This window comes from Montipora capricornis, chromosome 7, assembly GCF_036669925.1.
Source record: "Montipora capricornis isolate CH-2021 chromosome 7, ASM3666992v2, whole genome shotgun sequence".
Taxonomy (NCBI): Eukaryota; Metazoa; Cnidaria; class Anthozoa; order Scleractinia; family Acroporidae; genus Montipora; species Montipora capricornis.
The window spans coordinates 26,132,052-26,152,153 of record NC_090889.1 but is presented as its reverse complement, the minus strand read 5'-3'; the positions used below and the strand labels follow the sequence as shown (position 1 = coordinate 26,152,153).

Sequence of the window (20,102 nt, the reverse complement as noted above, 5' to 3'; positions counted from 1 at the left end):
ATGTGAGCAAATACTGAAATCTTTGCACAGATTGAAACTGCTGGATAGTGACTTATCCACTGGTAAGCGCTATCCCAGCCTAGTGGCCCAACACGCCGGAGCTTATCCCCGTTTTCCTTAGCATGAAGCGACAAGGAGTGGATGGGATGGTAGTCCATCGAAGGGTTACCCCAAGCCTTGAATTCGCCGGTACCCATTTATACACCTGGGTAGAGAGAGGCACCGTTGGAGTAAAGTGTCTTGCCCAAGAACACAACAAAATGTCCCCAGCCAGGATCCGAACCCGGACCACTCGATCCGGAGTCGAGCGCACTAACCATGAGGCCACCGCGCCTCCCGTTATATTCGACCTTTGAAAAACTTAACTTAAGCCTGAGCGTTAGCCCAAGAAATAGAAATGGTGTCCCTCGCAAGGACAAAGAAAACGTCAATTGAACCCACCACCTGAGGATTAGATCTCAGTTGCTCTATCGGCTGAGGTACGAAACCAGACGGTAGCAAGCCGTGGGTGTTCGAGATAATGAATATGTGCAAGTAATGAGAAGGGGTACGTTTTCTCAAAAGTTGGGTGTGGTTGTTTTCGATGTGATTCCACATCATCTGTATGAATAGGGCATGTTACGTGTATTTTGCATTTACCTCTCCCCAGAGCTCCACTGTCCACCACGGACACGCATCAACGTTACAGGGCAAAGTGGTTTTTGGCTTAATTTTCGGGTCACAACTTAAATCTTTGTCACTGCATTCCACTGAGCGCTGTTTAACCCCAGAACCACAAGTTACTGAACACTGCGAACATGGATAAAAAAGACGAATAAACGTAAATAAAAGCGGGCTAAATATGCGACGTCTCGTCCGCGCGCAGTCTTGCCTCGATCTTAAAATTCCAGTGAAAAGAGAAACTGGCGGAGCACGTGGAAGGCTGATGAATATTTATATTCATTCAAACATCAGACCGAGGTTGGCCTGCATGCGGACGTCTCGGAAGACAGACTTTCGCTAGAACAAAGACTTCCGCTCGTCTAAAAATAACTTTCGTGGACATGACATATCCCAAGGGCTGGACCGGGAGCCTCCCTCTCTGTCTCCTCATTTTCTCTTGGTTCAACAGATGGTAGATACCAGTGGGGCTTTATTGAACCTCGATCATATTTGAATCAATAAATCTTTGTGATTACCTCCCCCCACGGTCCTACTGTCCACGTTGGGCACGGATTCACGCCACAAGACGCTGACGTTTGCGGCTTGGTTCTTGCGTCACAACTGAAATCTTTTTCACTGCATTCCACTGAACGAATCTTTTTCCCAGAGCCACAGGTAACTGAACACTAAAGAGAAAAGGAAAACAAATAATCAACCTTAACTAAAGATTTCAAAGCCTTACATGCATCGTAAACTTACCCTTTCCCAATCTCCAATCAACCAAGTAGGGCACGGTCTTACATTACAGCCTTGTCTGGTCGACGGTTTCTTCTCCTCCATACACCCGGTCCTCAATTGACCATTTTGTGATTTGCAAGTCACACTTCTCTGCTTGATACCTTCACCGCAGGAAACTGAGCACTGAAGGGCAAGGAAATTTCTCATAAATTACCTTAAGCTTTTCTTTTTAAATACAAAAATGTCATTTTGCCTATCACGGAAAATCTTTTTAAGATACAGAGAACTAATACCTCGCCCCATGAACTTGTTTCCCAGTGTGGACATGATCCAAGATTGCAACTCGCGGCTGTTTGTGGTTTCGTTTTTGCGTTACAGCTAAAGTCTTTATCACTGCATTCCACTAAACGTTTTTTAACTCCTGAACCACAAGTTACTGAACACTGAAGGATAACAAAACAAACAAGCATGCATATTGTTCAAAGTTTCGCTTAACAGTAATGAAGGAAAGCTTGCTTACTCTTTCCCAGTTTCCCGTTATCCATTTGAGACAGGGTCTAATGTTACATTCTTCAGTCGTTGCTGGCTTTTTGTCCTCGTTGCATCCTTGGCTCATCTGTCCATTTCGGAATCTACACTCAACAATCCGATGCCTGACTCCTTGTCCACAGGAAGCCGAGCACTAGAAAATAACATGAACATTCGAATTAAGAAAGACAAGGATTGGTAACAACACGCCTATGTCTTGATCACGTGTTTGTTTGTAAATCATTTCCGTAGTATTCTTATTTTTATGACTCAGAATATGGTTAGACAGAAGGAGAATACAAAGTACCCCGTGGTCGGCTTATTGCATTTTGCCAAGAAAATTCTGCGAGATGAAACACAGTTAAAAACGACGTATTACAAGTCAAACCAGAATTACTTTCCCCAGGGTTTTGTTGTAATCTTCGTTTCTTCACGTACGTCTGTCTCAAGAATCATTTACCTCACTCCATAGGTCTTGGTGCCAAGCGGGACACGCCCTTCGTACACAGTCCATTACTGTTTGAGGTCTTTTCTTTTCATCGCATTCCTTACTTGTCTTGCCATCATTAAATCTGCAGTACACCTGTCGAGTCCTTTGTCCTTGGCCACACGTTACAGAACACTTAAAACAACAACAAAAACGTTTACTTCTGCGATCCCGCAAACAACATAAACTTGAAAATTGCCCTCAGAAAATTTTCACTGAAGCGAGTTTCCTATTTATTCACATTACTCATATCTGTGTTTGAACAGTCTTATTTTCGAGAATCTTTACCTGCGTCCAGCGTCCTTCGTGCCATCTCGCTGCCTGTCGTGAAGTTGTGGTTGTCGGTATTATTCGGGTGCTTCTCGGGTCTTGAGATGGTGTCCCTTTTGTAGGAATGCACGGTTTAATCTGGCAGGATCGTTCATTGAGCGGCTTCAACGAGGGATCGCAGTACTTTTCCTCTGTTATTTTAAAGTTATCATAGGTACACTTTACCACTCGAAGCTGCACACCTGTACCACACTGCCGGGAACACTACAATTGAAAAACAAATCGTATTAGCTAATCAGGATTTATCGACTTTGAATATATAGTAGAGGAACAAGGAAGAAATAAACACAAAAATTAATGCTCACCTGGCCCCAGGACCCATGCCTCCAAGTGGTACACAGTGATACGGTGCATTCTTTCATGACAGCGGGTTTTGGAGTATGCGTACAGTAAGCTTCATCCCTCAAATCTTGTTGCTTATCGTTTACAAACACGCACTCGACATCGCGATACCGTGTACCAGGTTTGTTTCCACAGGACACCGAACACTGAAGGATCACAATGATGCAAAAGAATAAATATGTAAACTGTTTGGGATCTTTTCAGGTCAATACAGTTAAAATAACGAAACAGAATCTTACGGGAGTCCACATGCTTATCCTCCAATAATAACCCGCTTGACCATTGTTCCATTCTTGATTAATATGATACAATGTTGTCTCACAATCCTGGATTTTGCAAACTTTGCGTGACTGGGGTCTTGCGGCAGAAGAACAATGTGCATCGTCTACTTGTTTAGCGATTTTTTCTCCGGACAAACACATGACATGTCTTGTCATAGTTCCACTGTCACACGACTGAGAGCACTAGAAGAGGAAACGAAGGCTTGTCACAACATAGTACAACATACCTAAAGATAAGGCACCGCAATTGTGAGAGTAAGCTGTGTGTGGGCCACCCTCAAAATGCAGCGAAATAATCACCGCTAATGTACACTAAACCAAACGTTGTCGTGGAGAGCGGTACCTCTTGAAGATGGGAAACCTGTTAATTGCGTTCGAAGAAGGAGAACGCAGTTAATAATTCTGGGTGTCCTGTGGTTTCAAGGGTGATTTTTTTGAGATTTTCGTCGGCCGTCTGCATTTTCTGTGCCATTTTGAATGACGTCATACATCAGATGCGCAAAGACTTTCGCGCACCTCGTGGTTTTCGTAGTAGTCTGAGCAAGTCTGAGCATCGTAAAGCAGATATCTAAAGAATACCTCGTGGTTTTCACGGTATTGTATTAAGGACGTTCGCGCTAATTGTTTGTGCGCAACGTTACTGCGCAGGTAACGCGACTGAAATATGTCACGTATTACTTCGAGCATTAGTGAAGTTGAGGTTTTAAAACCTTTGCAAAAACCGTGGACGATAAGTCTTGCACAGCGTTGGATCAGAGAAGATCGTGATCAGTCAAAATTGATTTAAAATATTATGAAAGTCAAGTAGACTACTGCACGACTGATATGCGCGAGGTTTTATCAGTCGTGCACTAGTCTACTTGACTTCCATACAAATTTTTCAAGCATCAGTTAAAATAACATGGCGGCAAAAACGCCGAGGAAAAAATTCCAGGCCGGCAAAAGAATGGCACATTTATTTCCGAATCATCATGAAACTTCAAAGAGAAGTGAGCGGGAGGATGGAAAAGCTCTGGAAAAAGTAGCTGATCGAGTAGACTAGTGGCTGAAAGTTTGGAAAACTCGAGGACGAACCGTTGCGTAAATGTAATGGGGCTGTTTCTTTTTAATGTTTTTATTACCCTACGAACTTAAGTTCAAAGTGAATGCATGTTTTTAAAGTTCTTTTGCTTTACTTTCGTGAAAATTGAGCAGTATTTTCGTCCTCGTCGCTTGAATAGTGCGGACCTGCGTGGAAACAATCAGCTATTGAATTTCACAAAAAAACACACTCCAGAGGATGAGCATGACGGCAATGGAGAGATATTATACAAAACACCAACCAAATGAAGATGACCCCTGCTTAAAACTTCGTTGCTATGCTCGAGAAAGGTTTTTTTTTCGGTAAAAACCTTTCATCTCTTCAACGATCGATCCACTCTTGGGTTCCAGTCCTTGCCCGACGGGTCACGCAAAAGCGTGACGAACGAACTTTTCCAAGAGCTTTGCAAAATCACATCGATTTTACTCGTTCAGATCGTCGGTGACCCCTATTTTTTAAATCATGAATCACTTACTTTACTTACTATCTACAAAATATGATGAAATGAAAAAATTTTCACCGTAAGAAGTTATCTTTTTTTAACATTTTCTTTCCTCATGCCATCGAATTCCAGTAGTGGTTGCAACGGATAGAGCTTACGAAAACGCTCGTCGAGGATGAACTCTACTGTTTACCACATCCCTAGCGGCATACAATTATCTAAAAATCTCACTCCTAAAAACCTATGCACGGAAACTTTCACTCCAACAGTTTATTTTTATGATTTTCGATGGATGAGCAGATGAGCCTACATCTCGCTATTATGACCGATTTCTCGAAATTAAGGCATTTTTCCACTGCCATTTTCTCCGAAACAAAGTCGGTGACCCCCATTTTTTTTTTCATTTTTGGAGTAAGTACTTTATGACCTAACTCTAGGCGAGAAATGAAGAAAATCTCACCGTAGGAAGATTTTGGCGCGAACGTCCTTAAATGTAAAGTTGAGGAAAACGTGACACTTAGTTAACGTGACCTGTCGAACTATTAGTTGATAAGTACATCAGTTACTCGCCTGATACGAATTGGAAGTATTGCTGCTTAACCGAACGTGCAAATATGCTGTTTACGTGTTGCATACACAGCCAACGTATTACATCGTGGCAACTGGTCCTTTCTTCTGCTAGGATTTTATGTAGCATTCTAAACGCCTAGTTCTTAAGGATTTACGTATATATCGATGTTTAAGTAAGGGCATCATGCTCACGTTCGAATTAGGATGTTAACTAAGACGGAAACATCATATACTCCCTCGCATATTCTAAAACCCATATTTCGACCCCACGAACGCACTTCATAATTAATGATTACTCTTAGAAGAATATTTAATATGGTGGTAACTCGATGCTATGGATACAAGAGTGCCATAATGTTGACTCTTCAGGGCCGAATTATTTGAAACATGGTTAAGGAAATGATCAGCCCTGGTTATGTCTTATGAACAGCTATAGGTTGCAAAAATTTTTGAAAAGGTTCGCGGTTGTCTTGCTCAAAAGAAAAAAAAATGCGCAAGAAATATTAACTTTGCTTAGGAGAATCATAAACGCTTTCGGCTTTTCACTTACGTCAGTCCATTTACCCGCGAACCAATAGGGACAAGAGTCCATGTCACATGATCTTGTGCTTTCCGGCTTCTTTTTCTGGTCACATGATGCCTGTGTTACGTCACCTCGCTCGCTTATGCATTTTAACTCGCGAGTCTGCTGACCAGATCCACAAGTCACACTGCACTGAGAAAGGAATGTTATGTTAATGGTACATTAAGAGTCATCTTCTAAAAAAATAACTACGAAAAAAACTTCACAATTATAACTGATAGTCAATAATAATGATATTCGTAATGACGAAATTTATTTAAGTGTCAACTGTATTTGCCGCTGGAGCACTAATTGGGGACACCGCTGTACAGAAATCAAATCAAATCAATTTATATCAAATCGTAGGTTGGTATTTGAAATGGCCAACCTTGGTGACATTAACGACAAAAGCAATTTCGTCAAAACAATGTCAATAATATATGAATTGAGAATATAAGAAATGTCATATATAATAGAAGTACGGAATGAAAGTGAAATGAAAGTTACAAATTAAGATCATCAGTCGCAGTTAGAGGAACAACTTAAGGTGGCTTACTACAGTTTTCCGAGGAAAAAGATCAAGATTTTGAAATATGTGAAATTAAAGCAACAGGATGTCTCTTCTGAAGTGTTAGTCACTGCAATTAACGTAAAATGTAATTTTACCTAACAAATAAATGCAAATCAGGGGAAAATGGTGAATATAGTGACCGAGCTCCTAGAGTGGGGACTGCAAACTAGACATTTCAGAGGCCTTTTTCTCAAGAACTCGCGGGACGACCCAACCTTGAAATTTCAGGATTTATTTAGCGGGAAAAAAAGTCATGAATAGAAATAGTTACATCTGTCAGAAACGTTTTTCTCAAATGGCAGAAACGTCGATTTTCGTCTATTTTGATAATAACTGAAAAACTGTCTCATAGATCTTTTTAAAAAAAATGTTGACGGTTTCGTCTTTATATTGCTTACTAATTCCCAAATTTTAACCCTGGTCGTACGGCTAGATTTTGAGAAAAAGGCCTTTGAAGTGTCCAGTTTCCAGTCCCCCCTCCAGGAGCTCGGTCACTATATTTAGCCACATACAGCCCATATGTATATGATCTTCTCATTAAATATTGTGAAATGTATAATAATATTAATGCTAATTGTTAGCGTAATAAAGTTGTTTACCTTGGTAGAACAAGTTATATTCCACAAACGATAATGAAATGCATTTAGAATATATGAAATGCCTTGTCTTTGAACTGGGAATTAACATGAACTGAAAGTAAGATATACTACCGCATCGCATCACATCGTTCACTGAGATAATCTTTTCAACTTTCATTTCACGCAAATACTTTTAAAAAACAAGGGGCGTTTCATCAAAATTACCGATAATGAGTGATTTGAAGCCCGCAAAACTTACCGAGCTCCAAGTTCCGTTGGTCCACCAAGGACAAATAAAAGTGTTACAAGGTCTTCTTAGTGGTTCTTTGTCAGATGGGCGACAATCCATCTCTTTTAAAGTTGCTCCAAAGTCATCCTCGCACTCAGCTCTACGAGTCTGTCTCCCGCCGTTACAACTCTTGGAGCACTGTAATTATGAGCGAATCATAACGTCACTTTAATGAGCGGTTTCCAACCGAGAGTCGATAAAGGTCTCGCTATTCTCGGTTTCACAGACGTGATCAGCGGCCATAGTTTGTTTCAACCGAAACAAAACAAAATGAGGCCAAATATTTGGAGGATGGGCTCGGGGAAACAACATGGTTGACGTTTCTTCTTGTTTAGGGACACCAACGTGGCCGCCGTGACGTCATGCATAAAGCAAAATTTGCTTTTGAATGCTTAACTTCTCAACCTCACTAAGCCAAAAAAATTAAAAAAGTCGAATGTGGTTCAGCGTTGTGTACTCTTATCGACAACGATATTCGCCACCACAGTGGTGAAAATTTGTTGTAGACTCACGAGGCGCACAACATTTTGACCACTGTGATGGCAAATATCGTTGTCGATGAGAGTACAGACAACGCTGAACTACATTCGAGTTTCTTTTAACCACACTATTCAACGCCAGAGCGCAACAAAGATCATGAGCAATAAAAGAGCAAGCGTTGTCTTTACCTTTTCACAAACTGATTGGTTTATTTCCAAAATGAGCGTTCCTTATTGGCTATTACAATTGCCTCACACATTGACGCGAACAGCGTTGTCTAGACTCTAATCAACTCAACAGCAAATTAGCTAATCAGATCGCGAGATTACAAGCAATTTTGGTTAAAAGTAGTCTTAGATCAATCAGCACTAAACTTTTTGTTTTAACCTCAGTAACTCATATGTACCTTGGACCACTCAGTATAATTCCATCTGGTTCCCTCGCATGTTCCAGTGCATGATACTACCACAGGGGGCTTGGTACTTGCTGGACAATGTTTCTCTAGTACCACTCCCCAACGGTCACTGTTTATTCGTATGCACCGTATACTTCGAGTTTGGTAGCCAACACCACAACGCGCTGAACATTTTCCACGGTGTTCTATAAACCAGCTACAAATGAGATAAATTAAAGATGGACAAAATTTTGCTGTTTGTTACTTTATGATTCCTAGTGGTTGCGTTACACATATACTAACGCTTGGCACTAATGTTGTGGATTGCATTACCCACCTCAGGCGACAACTGATGTTACAATCTTCGGTGACACTGCTCGGTCGTGTCCTTTGATCACATCTCGCATTAGACACTTGTTGACCATCAATAGCGCGGACACATCTAGGTCGTCGTTTTCTCTGCCCTATGGAAAGAAGCGATTTCTATTCATGCTACAATGTACTTTCCCCAGGCACATGCCTAGCTTGGAAGAAAAATTTTTAGTTGAAGTTGCTCTGGACTCCAATCTGAAAGTCATTAAAGATTCGAGCACTCTCTTTGACCAAATATTAAAATAAACATGACAAAATTATGCAATGAGATTCATTTAACCATTCCATTCAGTAGAGACAGCCGAATAAAGCCGCACGAACTGTGAGTTTAAACACAGTCATTTTCACGAGCTACGACTTTATTTGGAACGATTTCTTGCCTTTACAAAGTTTGCTACACTGTGTCCAGGTTCCTAGGTGATCCCATTTGTAAACAAACTTCTCAGGCTCAGTTACTTTCTGATTAAGAGAATAATGAATATTGGGTGGTACAACTTCTCCCACCTCGAGGACCTGCAAAAAAAAATGAAAAGCAGGATTTTTTTTGTTCCACATAAATTCAACTTGATTGATCACTCGTTTCTTACGTGCACTTTGATTGGTTCTGTAGTTTTTCCATCAATTTTGATTTGTTCAATCGGTTTTTCTGATCCAGAATACCAGATTTTCGATCCCGCTGCCCAGAATTCTCTAACACCCAAACCGATAATCATTCCTCCATTCAAAAGAAACTTCTCGCTGTCACTTTGAAGGGCTGAAAAAAATGAGATCAAACCAAAGTGTGAGAATTTCTCAGCATCCCGTAGACAAAAAAGTGCGACAGCATCATCCACAATTACCAACCTAGATAACTAGAGTCTTCTCGATTTTTCCATCCATATTGGATAATCACGATGTCCGTTGATCCTACGGGGATTGTAAAAATGTAGTTGTATCCTGCAAAAGAAGACATGCGCAACTTAGTCGGTGCAGTTGGATATGGGAAAATGTGTTACTAGTGTGATTATTAACTACGCCCTTTGCTATGAGACAAGGCTGACATATTAAATCATGTTTACGGAGTACAATTTCTCACAAACGACCCAGGTAAACTATCATGGCTTGCTCTATCTGTTTTGCGAAATTCATTACACATTTAGCAACGCCTTACCAAACCTTGTCTGGTTGAAAGTTCCTGAGAAACGTCTGCAAGAAGAGTTATCCCCGTCACACACTCCACACTTATCTTTCTTCTTATCGGAGTTAAGTATTCGGTCACACCCTGCTGGCTGCAAAAGATCAAGAAATCATTTGACTGAGTATTCAGCAGGTGAGAAGGAAACCTGCGACGGTAGTTGGCTTTATTACAGTAAGGGATTGGTTGAAAATCTCGCGCCACAGCCTTAGTCAATGGGAGACAATGCAAAAGCAAAAGCGAGTGATACATTCCGGCTCGACCAAAAGGAAAGGAAAGAAAAGGAACTTTATTCAAGTGTCTAGTCGTTCTAGCACTGGAGCACTAAAGGGGACACTGTAAACTGAAATTAACAATTAACGCAATTGAAGTCAAGTGTTGGTTTTTGAGGGATAAAAACAAAAGAAAAAGCAGGTGTGTCTTGATTGCAGGCATTTGCGCGCGCATAAACTGCACCAACTGCATTCAGCTACTCTGTGGCGTGATTGGCTCATTTTCTGTGAAGCTCTGTCGTCATCGGTAAAAAATCAACAAGGTTTGGTTTATACGGTAATCAAACCTCCCACCATTAACCTTCAGCTTTGACTTGGTCACAAAAAGCACGGCGAATTTGCTTTCAAATATAGGCAGTATAAAATATTTCTCTAATTTTCCCGGTCTCTTTGCCTCATTAGACGATGATATCACAGGGAGAATTCAATTTTTTTATTAACAACTATCAGTGCTTACCATACACTTTCCATCCACGCAGATGTCCGTGGTATCTTGGTTACATGGCGTTCCATCGATAACTTTGTCTCTCAATTTGAAATAAATCGCAGTGCCAGCCATTCGACAGTAGAGCTTGCATTGGTTTTCTCTGCGAACTGTTCCAAAATATCGAACATTTACACTGAGTTATAACGATTATTTAGGACAGCTTTTTCAGTAAAAGAGAAATGATGAGATTTTCATCTTCAATGATTTGTTCGGGGGAAACTTAACAGAACTCGTTTAGTCACATTTGTTTTCATCTTCGTTTGTCTAGTGAAGAGTACCAGCAAGTACCATTAATAATTATCACTATCAAAATCTTAAGCTCACCTAGCTGAGCAAAGTGCTCAACTAACTGGGGAGACTGCAAATCAAATCTAATCACATCAAATGAAATGTTGGTTTAAGATGAAAGAGGATAACAAGAGGAAAAACCACTGGGAGCAGTGAAAGGCGACAGCTCCAAGCATAGCGCCAGCACTGCTCCCAAACAAGAAAATACGAGAAAAAGTTTTGCAAAACCCTTATTTAGTTACAGTACAAGACACTGTTAGTACTCATACCTCCAGCGTACTTGGGTACCCATTGTCTGATTCTGTAACTTTTGGAGCCTGAAGTTATTGTCCGCGCATGGTTATTAGCACACTGCAAGGCGCGAAAGTCCGCTGACTCCTTTGAGCATTCCTGTTAAAGTTGGGAGAGAATTTCGATTTCAGTCGACAATGTGCAACGTCGTGACCTGAACGAGAGCCAAAAACTAATTTTGAGCACAGGAAATTAATAAGTCAGTACATGAACGTACTTACTTGTGCGTTGCAAGACTTAAATCTTTTTCTTAAACCAATGCAATACTTTCCACCATTTTCCGGCCTAAAAGAATTAGATCCCAAGTCAAAATAGAATTCAACAGTATCCTGGACAGATTTGCCGACAATTTTTAAAAAGCACAGCGCGTGAATCAACCGAACGTTCTGGAACTTACCTGGGGTTGTTACACTGGCGGTAGGAATGCATAATCCCTCCGCCACATTCCCGGGTGCACTCCATATAAGGACCCCACTCTCCCCATTGGCCATCCACTGGCTTCAGTCTCCGATTCTTTACGCACTTACCCCGGATACACCACTGCAAAGCAAATGTAAGTAATTAAAAAGGCGATTCATAGTTGCGTTCATTTCTTCCTTCCGAGTTAACGTTCTTGTTTCTTTCTTTAGCATATTTTCATTATTTTCTCACGGCATTGAATTTTTCGGGAAAAAGTGGACTCGTCATTTTCTCGTCAAACCCTTGCATTAAAATCGAATAGTTCGCATCAGGATATGAGCTTTTAAAAGTTACGAGATAGGACTTATTCCCGGAATTGGAATGTTTTTTCTTAAGATTCAAACCACTTAGCGCCGAAGGGGAGGGGGGAAGTAAAAGACCTTGAAACATGCGTGCGTTATGTGAAATACGCCTTTATGGTAATTAGATATCGGACCTTTTCTCGCCTTTTACAAAGTGAAAAACACTTGACGGTCGTTAATTGAATCTGCATGATCAATGTGGGTGTGAATTTAAACAAATTAGTCCATTGAGTTGTCCACATAGTTCTGTTCGAGTCAGTTAGAGGTATTGTGGCCATCCCATGTTGGGGGTCTTCAAACAAAGAATTTAAAACAAGAAATCCCATTCACCAATACACCATGAGCTGTAACCTTGTAATATATGAAAAGACCCGGAAGATGCTCGCAATAGAGGAGTTCTCTGTTAAAACATGGACATGAAGTCACTTCATCGCGTGCGTAGAATAAATGGTTGAAAACTGCTGTCATTACCCCGTAATTAAAAGGTCAAATACTACAACTTTTTTCTCAAGAGGAAGACAACTATGGCATGACTCATGATCGTATTCAATCATCACCAACCAGAGTAAACTTGGGATTTGACTCATTCAGAAATGAAGACAATGTTTTAAACTTAGATAGTGTTCGAAGGTCACCTAAGTGACCAATTCTCGCGCTTTTTTTAATTTCACAGTAAGAGGGTATAGATACCAACGAGGAGAGTCAACTGCATTCCTCGCTGTTATATCCGGTAGAGAAATCAATGTGACATTCATTAGCTGAAAAGACACGAACAAAAATTACGGTTTCAAAAGTGTAGTATTTGAGGGAGGATAATTCATTTCAGCTCCTCCGGGGGATTTTGATTAAACACGTATTCAGCCTGTTCTTACATGCAAGACCTCGACCTCGACCTCCTAACATCTCACGCAAACTTCGCGAGTAGATCTTAAACCTGTACTCTATAGAGATAGCTATAATTCAAAAGTAGTTTAATTGAGGCTTATTGAAAATATATCTATGTGGTTACTTTTTGATTTTATTTAAAATGCATATCAACCACCTCTGTTTTATGCAATAACAAATGACTAATTATTCATTAGCAACGGGCCCCGCCTTTTCTCCGCCTCAACCGTTTCATCATTGCACATCGAAAAATTCTAGTTTCTAAGCTTTGCCATTGGCAACAGAGCACAGTTACTTGGCTCACCTTTCTGTTCGCACAAGGAGTTCCGTCCGCCCAGGGCATGTGATGTGTTGAGCAACCTCTTCGGTGTCCAATCATCTTGACGCACCACAGCCGTCTGCAAGGTTCCTAAAAAAAAAAAAAACGAAACAAAACAAAGCCATTAAAAACCTTCGTCAAAGTCGTCATCATCTTTGGACTGTGGAAGGTCCACATCAGACTTTGGCTGCCATTTTTACTGACCTTTCAATAAACTAGGTATGTATGTAAGAGAAGGCGACACAAATCGTATGACCGACGATCCATTACCAGCCACGAGAATTTCTGCATATGGGCCAAAGAACTTAATATCTGCCAACACTGGTGTATTTTTTCCTCAGTGGCTTTAAAGAATGGGAGCATAACTATTGCTTATTTGCCTGTTGAAGAGGAGAAACTTCAGCTAGGGTTTTGTGACTGCGGCTCAAAGCGGAAAGTACTCTAAGAGAATTTACTTAAAACTATACATATTTATTTATTTTATGCAAGTCTAAACATTTGTTTTGAAATTACTGTCCAAAAAGAAGCCGATCAATTCGACATGCAAAACTCACCATAAATGGACAGAGTGAAGAGTTTTCACCAAACACCATTTGACATTGCTTGTCGACACTGTAAACTTCACCTGGAAGTCGCTCCTGCAATTTTATTTCAGTTTTATCGTCTGGTTTGTCTGTTAAGCACGAGCCATATCCTAAACTACAACAGAATTACAGCACTGGATGAGTTTCATTTAAATCATAAGACTTAACAGGCCCTCTGAAGCAAAGCCAAATGAAAGATCTGCACTTCGGAAACCTGAAGTGTGAACCTTGATTGATCAATCTTAAACACGCGTCAATAATTTTTGTTGTTGCACCTTTTGATGAAGGAAACATCATAAGAATAGCAATCGGCGCTCCTAACAGAAATTTCACCTTCTAATAAATTTGTGCTGGGACGCATGTCGGATATTTGACAGGAATATCATAATCGTACCCGATCATACTTACTCTAAAAACTGAGTGATCTTGTCGCGACTGCAATTAGACCAGGACCAAGGTTTATTATCATAACTCAAAGAGCGCGCCATTAAATGCTGATCACCCCTGCTGCGTGTGCATCTGTTATTATCGCCGTCATGAGGCAACCCAAACCTGTGGCAAGGAAAATAATTGATTAGCCCCTGATTAATGCAGAACGCTTTCCATTTAGTTTTCCAAAAGTTTAAGTCTTGCAAAAAAAAGTAAAAAGACAAGAGTTGCAAACGCAGCTAGATCCACGGCCCACAGTTAAGCTCGTTCATGGTGTATAACTGAAAAGCTTTGGTCATGTTCCTTTGTTTTACTTCAACTGTGAGATATTTGATCACAAATGGGCGCAATTATTGCTCTGCTCTTATATGAAGGGAACTCGGAAATCAATTCACCGCTGCGCTTCTGCGTGTTTCTGCTCAGTTTACAACTGGGATATGTCATTCCATTGCCGACTGTCCAATAATTCTCGTTTTTCATTTAAGCGGGTTTTTTTTTTTTCGCTCGACAGTTTCTTTGCTTGAATTTGGGTAAAGGAGGGATACTCACACGTGCCCTAGCTCATGTGCTATTGTGTAAGCTGTGCTGAGTCCATTGTCTTCAGCCAAGGCGCAACTTTTAGACGGATTACACATGGTACCAAGCTCAGCAAGACCTGGAGTCAGGAAGAATAACAATGTCATCGCATGCGAAAAAAGAAAAAAGACCCGCCATGACGTGAAAGGAAAAAACACTGAAACAACTACGCAACAATGATTCCTCACCCTGTACTATTCCTTGCAGCAGAGGTTGCACAGGAAGGAACATTTTTTAGTACAAGATCACACTATATGCTTTAGATACTTCTTGCGCGTGCTTGGAGAAAAAAAACTGTCGAAGTGCATACCTACGACTTATGTGCTAGCTTCAGCTAGATAGAAACACATGAAGCAAGTTATAGCGGCCACATTTTTATCATGTTCGCAGTCAGTAAGGATAAAAACAAACAGTTCTCTCCTAACAAAGACTGATCCCATCGTGCGAAACAACGCGTAACAACTTGCAATGTGTAAAATTCCTTTTAAACCACCATGTCAGTTTGACTATGATCAAAAAAGCTAACAAAAGTCGGGTTATTACTTACCTAACGTGTCACATTTCCCAGGTGACCGACAAATGTTAGTCCTAAATTAAGAAACATATAAACAACGAGTAAATAAGGGTCTCAAGGAAGAGTCTCACGAAAGATGAATACAAAAAAAAAATACTTTTGCCAATCATAAGAGACACAAACAATCAAATGAGCAAATCAGAACGCGTGTAAGGCACTAAGCGCGGGAAAATGAGTGGGAAAATGAGTGTCGCCTCAGTTGGCCGCGAATGTGGTGTGAGATTTTTAAGCCAATCATTCAAATGAGTATGTAAAACCAAAGCACTCGCAAAACTACTTTCGACAATACTTTCGACACTCTTGTAAAAACCACTTTTATCTATACCAATAAGAGTTGTCAGGGATTACTTGACATACGCAGTTCGACTTACAAGATTGCTTTAAAGTTTCAAGCAGGGATCTTACTTTGTTAAGAGAATGGCCACGTCATGATGTTCCGGGTGTGATTTATGTTTCATCATCACTTTTTTCTGCCAGCGGCAAAAGCTTTTTAGCGTCCTGGTAGCGTCGGAAGTTACGTCAATACCCGGCTGACATTGAAAAGATATTCACACTTTAGTACCCTAGAACAGGTGCTTCGCAGAGATATTTAACAATTAGACCCGCAAACCTTGCGGGCTACGGGTCAATAGCCCATGAGGTGAAGCCGAATGGTCTATTGACCCGTGGCGCTTGAGTGCGAAGGGTCTCATTGTTTTAGTATCACCCAACTAGTCGGACATAAAAGGCAATAATAAAGTTAGCAAATGCAAGTTGTAGAATTATTTATTTGGGAATAAAACTAAAGAAAACGTCACGCTTTTCGCTACTCGAGGACTATTACTAATAGTCCTCTAGCAGCGTAGCCAATTAAAATGCAGGATTTGCATTAGTCCACTAGTTGGGTGATACTAAATATAGTTAGTCTGTCGCTCGGTTGGCCAGTGTCGTCGGTCGTCCATTGGTGTCGTCTGTTGGTCTGATGTTTCGTCGTTCGTTGACGGTTCAGTCGTTTAGTGTTGTCTTTAAGTACGTTGGTGAGTGCCTACAATCGGTTGGATAGCTCACTATTCGGTAAGTGGCTCGGTCGTTCTTTCGGTCGGTTAGTGTTGTCAGTCAGTCAGTCAGATACTCCGGTCCCTCATTTACTACAACCTGCCGAATATCAAAGGTGCAAGAAGCCGATGAGTTTGTCGATTGGAGATGGAGATTGAGAAATCTACTTGTATAAAGCAGCACTCGGTATTGCCTTGCGGGATTTATGACAAAAGCGATGATAGCTGAAGTACAACAATTTCACCTGAAACGTAGTTATTCAATAAAAAACACAAAATTAACGTTGCCCGTACCTCATCTGTTTCCAGAAAAGCAATTTTCACTACTATAATATTAATTGGATTTCCAATGCTCCTGTCGCGATACACTTGAGAAACCTGTAAGCAAGAGCGCACACTAAGAAAACAACGAACTGCAAACAAAAACGTTGGCGTTATTAACCTCCCTCAGTCATAAAAACGTAAATCAACGTCATGAAGTGACATGATACCGGGTAGCCGGCTTCTTTAGGGTCTAAGAGCCGTCAACGTGCGCGTCCTATTGAGTTCGAACGAGTACGCACGCGCTTTATTTCCCATAAGAAAGTACTAGACTGATCCGCATCGACCAATGTGCGCGTGTCATTTTGACTTCCTTTGCAAATCTCGCTGGTATCCAATTTGATAGTTTTGCGCCAATTCCAAAATTTCTGCCTAATATTTTATGTTCTCTTTGCTTAGTAATGATCGACAGGGAATGAGCGATACTACATGCGTTCAGTTCTTCTAGCTGCTACGAAAATCTGCAACTAGGAAAGGAGTGACGTGCAGGTTTAGCTTCCTGCTTTAGCGGAGTAGCCACGTGAACGCCTTAGCTTTAAGGCCCCAACTTCAACCGACAAGCCTTTAGACCGTTTGTTTTTGTTACGGAAATTCGCATTGCTTATCGCAGCGATCTGATTGGATAAATTTCAGCTTTGGCTGGAATTAAAATATCAAAATTGTTCCATGGCACGCAATGTCTGTCGGGTGAAAGTGGGCCTTTGAAGGCCAAACGACGACGTTAAACAGACCAATTAAGAACAAGGGCAACTTCAATGAACCCCAAATTGTCGGGATCAGGATACATGCGAGAACAAGGAGCTTACGCATGAAACGTGCGACAACCGGAAGTAAGCTTTTTAAACGTTTCGAGCTTGGGACGACAACCGGAAGTAAGCTGGCCGGAGGCAAACCAGTTGGCTATTTACAAGTGCACCGAGAAGTTTAGGGACGACGAAGGTTAAACTTTAATCCGGTTCGTCAATTCCGTGTGAATGGAGCGAAATTATTATACGGTTCCGTGCGAACAAAATTTCCCGTCAACTTTTTCCACCGGTAGAACTTTCGTCCGATACCGTGTAAATATAGCCTAAGTATTTCAACTGATTCTAAAAGCACCAGTCAATGACAAGGGGACCTTCGCATTTGAAGACCAAAGCTAGATTTAGCAGGAAAATTTCCAAACACAATGCGGGAAAAAGGGTGGGATTGGCGACCACCTTCCTGGCCTACAAGACTACGAAATTCTTGTAAGCTATTTGTTTCAGTCTGGATTAAGTGGGCTAATTCTTGTTTCTGACGCCCTTTTGTTCAGACAGAGTGATTAGTTAGGCTCCAGGAATGGAGGAGATGAAACTGGCCAGTTCACATAGAAAATACCTGATTATCCTTTTTAACCATCTCACCGCCCAGGGCTTCCCCATTGACGAGGAAAAATCATTTGGCGTTAGACAGAGTAAAATCTATAAGTGTCAATTTGCATTTTTGGCGGTGAAAGGGTTAAGCTACAGGGTTCGCAGAGAGTTTTGGTTGAAAAATCAAAGACTTTTTCCAGACTTTGTGCAAATTGCTAATTTCTTTTTCCAGACCCAAGTTTAGTATATATAGTTTATCCCATGATGCACTGTGAACACACAGTAACCACGATGCAGTGCTGGCGCAAGAGAGATCTGAGACTTCTCGGTCTGCGATTGAATGTCGCCAAAGACGAAATTTTAAAAAAGATTTGACCACCTGGAAAAATTCACTTAGCAATAAAGCACTTCTTTCAGTTTTCAAAACAAAAAATTCTCCAGACGTTTTACCATTTTTCCAGACTTTATCTTCCTCGGATTTTAAGATTTAAGACTCTGTACGAACCCTGAAGCTAACTAAAAATGAATACTGTCTACTCATTCAATAGAAAAGTTTATAAAGTTATAGATTCGGCCGCTCGATAAAGGTGGCCTAGTGTCAGAGTTGATGTACATTCCAGAAAGGCCTAACAATAACATCTTTCTATTACTCACCACTCCCATTAGAGTAAGAATGTAGCTCTGTAAATCCGCCTTGCTCCCGAACTCATTTACCATTGTCCTGTCCACCACAACTAATGTTTCTACAAAATTCTCATCAGCTGATCTCCTCCTCCTCCTCTTCCCTCCTGTACTGGCGTTTCCATATTCTCCAGGAAGACCTCGCATTAGCGTTGGAGGCATGTCAGAGTCTAAAAAAAATAAATAAAGAGACGTCAACACTTTCTACTAAAATAAAACGATTATCACTTTTACGTTAGCAGACTGCATTGATCAGCTGGATGCGGTGGCCGCGATTCTGCCTGCCTCAGGGTGAAGAGACCTTCTTGCTCCAAAGCGTAATTCAAGCATAATTTCAAATCGACCTTTTTCCACCGAGATTTGTTTCGTACGTCTTAACGTCGTCAGGTGAATGTTGTTCGTGATCGGGACTGAAAATATATTTCCTGCAGTAGATGATAGGCCTATTTTCAAACCATAGGCTTAGGATTAGCCAATTAGATTTTTCTACTGTAGATTAGTAGTTGCGAAAACTTTTGATGAAAACTGCAAAGCGGTCACTCGATACCCGCCGCAAGATGACGCCAATGCCGGAGCGTGACTCTCTCGAAAACAGAAAATTAATTTCTATCCTTACATCCTTCAAAAATGTGAAGTTCCTCAAAACAATTAGAGCTGGCGCGTGTTAATTTCAGGAGGCGTCTATCAGTCAGTCTAATTCCAGGGCAAACAGCGTCAACATGGATCACTTTAACGTAGCCAGACAGCCTAATGGGTTTTAGTGGTGAACATGAGGTTTTTGACATACAAATTAATCATATCGTGCTTATAAATGACTATACATATGTTACATTGCCTTGCTATTGTTTTGAACATCAAAATGATAACTACACTCCGGTGCTCCTTTCTGCGCCTGCGGCCTGCCACGCAGGCTAACTTCAACGATTCATTTGATAGCCGTCATTAAAAAGCAATCACGATTGCATTTACATTGTTCAAATACGTTACGTACACACATGGGATATTATTGCACAGACAGCAAACACATGTCGTCATCAAGGGAAACAGAAGTGAATCCTGACCGTTGCAGGAAGGACTTAGTTAGCAGTCGTGCTTATTCTTAATTGCACTTTTGGGTTTGACTACAGCTTGATTGCGTGGTGAATTGCCTGTGATTTGCATGCTGTGATTATTGGTTGGATCCCATCTGTAAAAAATTTACAGTCGCGCAAAATTCTTTCAGAACACTGTAAAAAAAGATACCGGGTTTTGCGTTCAGAGGCTCTAGTTTCTATCGATCACATTCGTGTTGCGATGATCGAAATCGTTGTTACTGGGTTTTAGATAACAAAGATACACGGTACAATGTAAACCTGTAAAAAAAAACGAAGTTATTTGGAACATCCTACAAATGCAACCTGAAGTG

The 20,102-nt window shown here is 40.9% G+C and overlaps 1 protein-coding gene across 2 annotated transcripts in view; it reads right to left on the bottom strand.

Moving 5' to 3' along the window:
• LOC138056639 (A disintegrin and metalloproteinase with thrombospondin motifs 9-like) overlaps positions 1–19,082 on the bottom strand; it is a 38,201-nt gene extending 19,119 nt beyond the window's left edge. The window contains exons 1-30 of one of the 2 annotated variants that reach the window (XM_068902478.1): positions 19,042–19,082; positions 18,671–18,867; positions 16,656–16,739; positions 15,733–15,857; positions 15,301–15,341; positions 14,727–14,832; positions 14,157–14,300; positions 13,719–13,863; positions 13,150–13,254; positions 11,597–11,739; positions 11,421–11,484; positions 11,178–11,298; positions 10,591–10,727; positions 9,838–9,955; positions 9,531–9,623; positions 9,275–9,441; positions 9,068–9,200; positions 8,653–8,779; positions 8,328–8,532; positions 7,412–7,579; positions 5,992–6,156; positions 3,307–3,531; positions 3,031–3,213; positions 2,684–2,929; positions 2,369–2,530; positions 1,901–2,062; positions 1,674–1,823; positions 1,402–1,563; positions 1,179–1,328; positions 640–789 (exon numbers count right to left, since the gene is read on the bottom strand). In XM_068902478.1, the coding sequence (XP_068758579.1) occupies positions 640–789; positions 1,179–1,328; positions 1,402–1,563; positions 1,674–1,823; positions 1,901–2,062; positions 2,369–2,530; positions 2,684–2,929; positions 3,031–3,213; positions 3,307–3,531; positions 5,992–6,156; positions 7,412–7,579; positions 8,328–8,532; positions 8,653–8,779; positions 9,068–9,200; positions 9,275–9,441; positions 9,531–9,623; positions 9,838–9,955; positions 10,591–10,727; positions 11,178–11,298; positions 11,421–11,484; positions 11,597–11,739; positions 13,150–13,254; positions 13,719–13,863; positions 14,157–14,300; positions 14,727–14,832; positions 15,301–15,341; positions 15,733–15,857; positions 16,656–16,739; positions 18,671–18,859 (4,170 nt within the window). In that variant the 5' untranslated portion in view covers positions 18,860–18,867; positions 19,042–19,082. The remainder of the gene's footprint in view (positions 1–639; positions 790–1,178; positions 1,329–1,401; positions 1,564–1,673; positions 1,824–1,900; positions 2,063–2,368; positions 2,531–2,683; positions 2,930–3,030; positions 3,214–3,306; positions 3,532–5,991; positions 6,157–7,411; positions 7,580–8,327; positions 8,533–8,652; positions 8,780–9,067; positions 9,201–9,274; positions 9,442–9,530; positions 9,624–9,837; positions 9,956–10,590; positions 10,728–11,177; positions 11,299–11,420; positions 11,485–11,596; positions 11,740–13,149; positions 13,255–13,718; positions 13,864–14,156; positions 14,301–14,726; positions 14,833–15,300; positions 15,342–15,732; positions 15,858–16,655; positions 16,740–18,670; positions 18,868–19,041) is intronic. The other variant, XM_068902479.1, reaches the window with a different exon arrangement.
• Between the last annotated feature and the right edge of the window lie 1,020 nt (positions 19,083–20,102).